The 7,373-nt window shown below is 34.9% G+C and overlaps 1 protein-coding gene across 1 annotated transcript in view; it reads left to right on the top strand.

Moving 5' to 3' along the window:
- The window catches only part of RASA1 (RAS p21 protein activator 1), a 196,979-nt gene that overhangs the window by 136,840 nt on the left and 52,766 nt on the right, over positions 1-7,373 (top strand). The window contains exons 8-9 of the mRNA XM_007943392.2: positions 354-504; positions 5,688-5,766. Coding sequence (XP_007941583.1) covers positions 354-504; positions 5,688-5,766 — 230 coding nt within the window. The remainder of the gene's footprint in view (positions 1-353; positions 505-5,687; positions 5,767-7,373) is intronic.

Raw genomic sequence — 7,373 nt, 5'->3', positions numbered from 1 at the left:
AGTATCTCTTAACTGTGGTTAAATTATTTTTCCCAAGTTACAACATGTACAGACATAATTGAATAGACGTTATTACAGCAAAATATCTACCCTATATTTTTATGTAATAAAACCAGTAAGATATGCCAGGGATACAGGGAACAAGCAAAATGGGTAGCTGTGACTCATAAACCAGAAAATGGGAAAAATTGTCTTAGTAAGTTCCTGGTGAAAATTTACATGTGTTTATGACTATTGGATGTAGTTTGTAATTATACTACCTAGTAACTTTTGAACGTACTTTGTAATCACACTACTTAACACCTTTTTTATTTGTAATTCAGAGAATAAAAGTAACAGTTTAACTTTTACAGTCGGCCAGGTCTGCAGTTTTCTTGTGAGGCCTTCAGATAATACTCCTGGTGACTACTCACTTTATTTTCGGACCAATGAAAATATTCAGCGATTTAAAATATGTCCAACACCAAACAATCAGTTTATGATGGGAGGCCGATATTATAATAGGTAAGTTGTAAGAACTATTTAGTTTTTGTTTACTCTTAGCAAAAAGCAGTTGAGATCTTAATATGGTATATCAGATTCAAATGACTTTTTGTAGTTATAAAGCCTTTAATATAATTTAGTAGTTATGTCCAGTGATTGTTGAAACAGTGTCATATATGAATTTAAATTAAAACCAAACCCACTGCCATGGAGTCAATTCCGACTCACAGTGACCCCCTTTGGGTTTCTGAGACAGTAAATCTATCGAAGTAGATTGCCCAGTCTTACTTCTGTGGAGTGGCTGGTCGGTTTGAACTACCAACTTTCTGGTTAATAGTCAAATGCCTTAGGCACTACGCCACCAGTAACTTACAATTTGTTTCCTTAAGGATTAATTTATGTAATATTTTTTACACAAGCTATTTGCAACAGATTTTTTAAATCCCTGTATTAACTGTAGGAGAGAGCAAAACATCTAATCTAAGAAAAAGAAAAATATATTGCTTTTTTTTTTTTGTTAAACCTTGAGACTGTTTAATAGAAAAAAAATATTCCTAAAGAGCAACTTGCGTGTTATACAAATGTTCAAGTGTTACCATATAATTTAGGTTCTTTTCAAGTTGATTTATTTTCTGTAATTAATGGGTTCCTACTTCTGACCTTCAAAATTCTAAGTGAAGTTTTACTTACTCTAAAACTTAGAATGGATTTTAGTAACTTGATTAAGAAAATAACAATAGAGGAAACCATATGATAGAATATCAGCTTTTTTTCTGTATAATAGAAGGTACTTCTTCATTTTGTATCTGAATCTAAAGGTTTTCCCATACCTGGTCATTCTAACCAAAACCAAACTCACTGCCGATGAGTAAGTCCCGACTTACAGCGACCCCTCCTTGGGTTTCTGAGGCAGTATCACTATGAAGTAGATTGCCCTTCTGAGGAGTGGCTGGTGAGTTTGAACTGCCAGGCTTCTAGTTAGCAGTCAGGTGACTTAGATACTATGGCACCAGAGCTACTGATCATTCTAGAGTAGAATAATTTTTCTCTTTGGAGGCTGACAAAATCTTGTTCTACAATACTGGCAGTTGCTTAGTTTAATGCATCTGTACTACAGAAGTATTTTCCATCTCAGTTAAATTTCTCCGAGTACCAGCTTGGCCTCTGAGTAGCAGCTCATTATACGAAAACAAAGTCAGACAAAACAAAAAAACGAAAGCAAGTCAGTCCTTTTAGTCATTTGCCAGAAGTTCAGTGGACAGTTATATGACATTATATGGAAGATGAGAGGCTAGACTGTTGGAGCCTTTTTCATATCTCCTAGATGAGGTGCTTGGAACCCTTTACATTACAGTCTGGGTCCTAGATATCCTTACTGAAAATCCAGCCAGCTGCAGTCTGAGCCGCTGGTGAAGGTGAATTAATTTTTACCATTGTCCAGTTTTCTAGGGATAGGGAATGTATAAAACTGTAAATTGAAACCATATCATATTCTTAACTGAATTGATAAATGTCCATCTTAAGACTTCTTTTTTTTTAAGATAATAATTAGATTTATTTATTTTGGAAGTTTGTTTTGTTTACTGACTTAATAAACTTCCTTAGGATACTTACATTGTATAAAGATAGAAATTCTTCCTAAATACTGGAGGCAGTCTGTAAATCATATAAAAGTATTTTTTTTTTTTTTTTTTGCTAATAATGACCATCCATAATTAAGAAGAAAGAAGTATTTGAAGCACCATTACTTAACAAGATAATATTAATTGCAAAAAATATTAATAAGCTTATAACATGAGGACATTTTTTTAAAGAGCTGATCCTTCCCCAAATCTTTGATTTTCTTACTTTCTATTCCCTGTGGCTATGTTAATCTTTTATGTGTTCTTTTTATTTTAATATTACTGTTAAAAATTATTTTTTAACAAAGACTAAAATTATGTAAGTCTGAGTACTGCAAAATGTCAGTTTTTTACTGTGTTTCAGAAATTCACACTAGTTTCAGCATTAATGTCAATAATTAACTGATTCCTAGAGAGAAGCACGTTTGTGATTATCATTTATTGTTTACATATGCAAGAGTAAAGTAGGCTTATTCAGTAAATCTATGTAACAGCCATACTCTGCTGTTCCTATCTCCCTGTTAACTGTACATTTGACTTTTGGTGAGGAGAAACATCAGTTATGTCTGGTACCTCTTTAAAACCTGCTTTATTGTGACATAATTTTAATGTTTCTATATCCAAAATATTAGGAAAGTAGGAAAGGCATTTAACAGCAAATTTAAGTCAGCAAAAAAAAATGATCTACTTTGTGAAGTATACTGTATAGTTTCTGTGCATGTTCATTTTTTAAAAAGATCAAATTATTTTATTAGTGCTTGGGTCTTTTAGAGAAGGTGGTTGGCAGATTGTGATAAATTCAGAAAATATACCAGTGTACATGGGAATTAGCAGGGAGAGAATAGTTCAGATGTGGTGAGAAGGAGAGGGAGGATTTTGGTCATGCCTTAAAGGTTACTAACATTTATCTTGGGTTCAAGAAGAGAAAGGCACTGTTTATGCACTAAGTAAATTATTAAAATGAAAGTATAGTACATAGTATCTTTACTACAATTATCTCAGTGTATAGTGAACACCTGAATAGCAGTCTGCAGGTTACGACCATCCAACATACAGATAGCTCCCACTTGCCCTTTAGACAAGGCTTGGAAATGATGTGATCTGGTTCTGTCATGGCCAATGAAACAAGACCAAACCTAACTTTTTACAGTTTGAGTTATTTGTCAGAGTAACCAGAATGAAAAAAGGTATGGTCAAAAGTCCTGAAATTGGAGATACAGGAGAGGTTTAGAGCACCCTTTCAGGAGCCAGAAGTGTGAGATTGGATAGGTAGGACCATGGAGAGCCACATACATTCAGATCAGCATGGTTGGCTGCCAACTTTGAGCAGACAACTGCCCTGTTTTAGTGGAGCAGGACTATCTTTGAGTAGAACAGCGCTGTTTTGGTTCACTTAGTTTTATCTTTATGTAAATTTACCTTCACTGTGAAATGATTGAACCAACCCCTGCTGGCAGCAAATTCTTTTTCACAATCACCTTCACTTGCTGCGTATGCAGCTTTTAAATCATTGAAAAGGTTTTGAGCCTTTTTTTGCTCTAAAATCCACCACTGCTCTCAAGTAGATTCTGACTCATGCTGACCCTACAGGACAGAGTAGGCCTGCCCCATAGGATTTTAAGGGCTGTAAATCTTTGTGGAAGCACATTGCCTAGTCTTTCCTCCCCCAGGGTGGCTGGTGGGTTTGAGCCATCAACTTTTTGGTTAGTTGCTGGGTGCCTTAACTGCTGTACCACCAGAGCTCCTTTCTTGCACTAAAACAAAGAAACAAACAATTCACTGCCATTAAGTTGATTTTGACTCATAGCAACCCCGTTTGGGTTTCTGAGGCAGTAAATCTTTATGGAAGTAGATTGCTCAATCTTCCTTCCACAGGATGGCTGGTGGGTTTGAACCGACAACCTTCTGGTTAGCAGTAAAATGCCTTAGGTACTATGCCATCAGAGCTCCTTTCTTGTACTAAAGTAAAGCTAAATAAGAACTGAATGCACCTATTCTGATTCACCTACAAGTTCTTAAAGACTTAATTGAGAATGAATCTCGTTTGTAATCTGGAGACTGCCTGTATTCTGAGATGTATATCTATCTGATGTCACGGCTATCACATTTATGGAATCTCTAGCAAATTTTTCTTTTTTTTTCTCTCACTTGAATTATTTTTTTTAATCTGTATCTAGGTAGAATACAAATTGAAGAGTGGTTTTTTTTTTTTTGACTTTTTGAATGGACATTTTTGTTGCTACACACTTTTAAATTTGCTCCTGGGCATTACTTCACTGCAGTATCCTATTCTGTCAACAATTGTATTTAATATCGAGGTGTGACCACAGTGATTATTGATTGTATTTTACAGTTACTGAGCCAGAAACCTTTGATATTTATTCATTTTCATGGATTTGGTGCTTTTTGCTTTAAAACAATCTTCACAACAATACCTAGCTATTTTCAAATATATTCTTTTCTGATTTTCATTTTTATTTAACGTTTCTGCATTTGTATATTAAAAAAAACCAAAAACCAAACTCAATCCTGTCGAGTAAGTCCTGATTCATAGCGACCCCTCCTTGGGTTTCCGAGGTAGTATCACTATGGGAGTAGATTGCCCAACCTTCCTTCCGAAGAATGGCTGGTGGGTTTGAACCGCCAGCCTTCTGATTAGCAGTCAAATGCCTTAGACACTGTGCCCCTGGGATCTGTATATGGTTGTTATTATATTTTCCTTTAAACATTTGCTCTTTTTATGACAAAACATTTTTACTGCTCTCATTTTATTCCCCTTCCATGTTAAATGCTGCATCTAGCATTTAGTTCATAGTCGTTCATACTCATTTTTTATTAATCATCTACGTCTTTTTTCCTTTTTAATGTTATTTACATTTATTGTAGTTTTTTTAAAATGAGTTTTATTGAAATATAATTTATGTACAGTGAAATACACAAAACTAAAGTGACATGGGTCAATGCATTTTTTTTTTTGCAGTGGGTATAAATTAGTTTTGTAATATAGCAAAGACATTTTTAAATGTTCCAATTATTATATCAGTAGGAGGAACTATGAAAAAATTCAAGTGTGATAATCCTACTTGTGAGATTAGCTTCTCATCTTTTCTTTCTGCTTTTTACCTGCTACTCATGGGTTTTATGGCCTAACTGCATCAGATTATTTTAAAAGTAGAACATGTAAGTGTTTCAGTGATAAAAGTTCTTAGTAAACTTGAGTTCAGTAATTGCTAAATAAATGCTATTTCTCTGTTTGTTCTTCATACTCAATCTCTCAGAAATCATCTTTTTTTGGGCGAGGAGAGACTTTCAATCCTTTCCTCACATATAGTGACTTTTTGTGTATTTGTTACTTTTGACATGGCTGCCAGTATTTTGACTATAAATTTATATTAGGAACATGTTCTTATTTTTCTAAAATAATACGACTATTATGTATTTTATTAATGTATTTTGGATAATGTGGTCTGGAAGAAAAACTAACTGCTAATAATCCTTGCTAATAGTATTTATGTTTATTTTAAAGATTTATATCTTTTATGCGACAGATTATGTCACTGTTAATAATTTTTATTTTGACAGCATCGGGGACATCATAGATCACTATCGAAAAGAACAGATTGTTGAAGGATATTATCTTAAGGAACCTGTACCAATGCAGGTCAGTGTTATTTTTCGTTTTGCTATTATTAGTATTGTATTTTAAAATCATTTTGGTAGTATGTTTATGCATACATAAATGCACTTAAAATTGGATAAATTTGAAAATTGCAAATTTGTTCACATTTCTTTCAGAAAGTGAACTGTAAGAGGATCTCTTAGCTTTCATGTATGTTGATTTTAGATAATTAGGAAGTTGTTGGTGGCTTTTTGAGAATAGAAGCAGTGGTGGGGGCAGAAGACAAGTTATACTGGGTCAAAGAGTGAGTTTGTTGGATGTAAAAGTGGAGACAGCAGGGATAAACTACAGCCAGACTTATCTAGGTAAGCTTGGTAAGTAAAGAAAAGAAATAAAAAAAATAATAATAATAGAAAAGGATTTAGGTTCAAGAGGGTATAGACTGTTCTTTTTGTTTGCTTGTTTGTTTATAGTTTTATAATGATGGTGTCTTGACCATGCCTGTTTATTCTGGGAAAAGCCAGTTTGTAAATAGGAGAGTGACAGTGAAAGTGGCGATGGCTAGTGGCAGTACCTAATGTACAAGGTCCTAGAGGATGCAAGAGTGAATAAAATTCACAAATAAGAGGACAGATTGGCCTTGAATAAAATGTCCTGTTGAGTATTAGTTGCTTCATGCATATGAAGGTGATTAGACTCTGTTTCTTCTCCATCGTGTTTTCTGTAGTAGGGTGGGGAAAGGATATTATTGGTTGGAGAAATGTGCTTCACAAGAGGGATTAAGAAATTTTCTTACGTGGAAGAGGAGACAGTGATATCTTGGGATCACAAAGGATTGTGAGAAAAGTGTTCAAGACTCTGCTCAAGTTGTACAGTGATTTGTAATATTTCTCAATTTTTCTAATGCCCAACAATTTCAGATGGTTATATCCACTAGAAGGAGTCCTCTGGTGGTACAGTGGTTCAGTGCTCAACTGTCAAAAGGTTGGCACTTTGAACCCACCAGCTTGTTCTGTGGGGGAAAGATATGGCAGTCTTCCTTTATAAAGATTATAGCCTTTGAAACCCTATGTGGCAGTTTTACTCCTATAGGGTTGCTGTGAGTTGGAATTAACTCAGCAACATATCCACTAGTCATTGCAGTTGCTCAGCAGGCATGGTATTCTGGAGCTACATGTAAATTCAAGAATTACCGTCATCTTGTCACATTTTAATGTATCTTGCTTCATTTCTTCATGCTTTTCTAATAGAACAAAATATCTATAAGAGTTTTTTTTCCTTTGACTTGTTATATCCTCAGTCACTAAAACAATATGTGGCATTTGATATTCAATGAATATTCATTTCTGCTCTCCAGCAGGCAGTACTCAGCCTGTCTGTTACAACTAATAAGCATTCCTATCAATATATTCACTCTCTATGTCAATTTCTTTTCATTTCTACCTGTCTAAAAGATCCATATGAAGTTTCTGTTCCTCCTTGTTGTTGTTGTTAAGTGCCGTCGAGTCGTTTCCGACTCCTAGCAACCCCATGCACAGCAGAACAAAACACTGCCCGATCCCACACCAGCCCCACAATCCCTGCTATACTTGAGCCCATCATTGCAGCCACCATGTCAATCCATCTCGTTGAAGGCCTCCCCCTCTTTC

The sequence above is a fragment of the Orycteropus afer genome, unplaced genomic scaffold (genome assembly GCF_000298275.1).
Source record: "Orycteropus afer afer isolate SDZICR_OR568_19922 unplaced genomic scaffold, OryAfe1.0 scaffold00105, whole genome shotgun sequence".
Taxonomy (NCBI): domain Eukaryota; kingdom Metazoa; phylum Chordata; class Mammalia; order Tubulidentata; family Orycteropodidae; genus Orycteropus; species Orycteropus afer.
The sequence above is the reverse complement of the archived record's forward strand: the minus strand, read 5'-3'. Positions and strand labels throughout refer to the sequence as shown.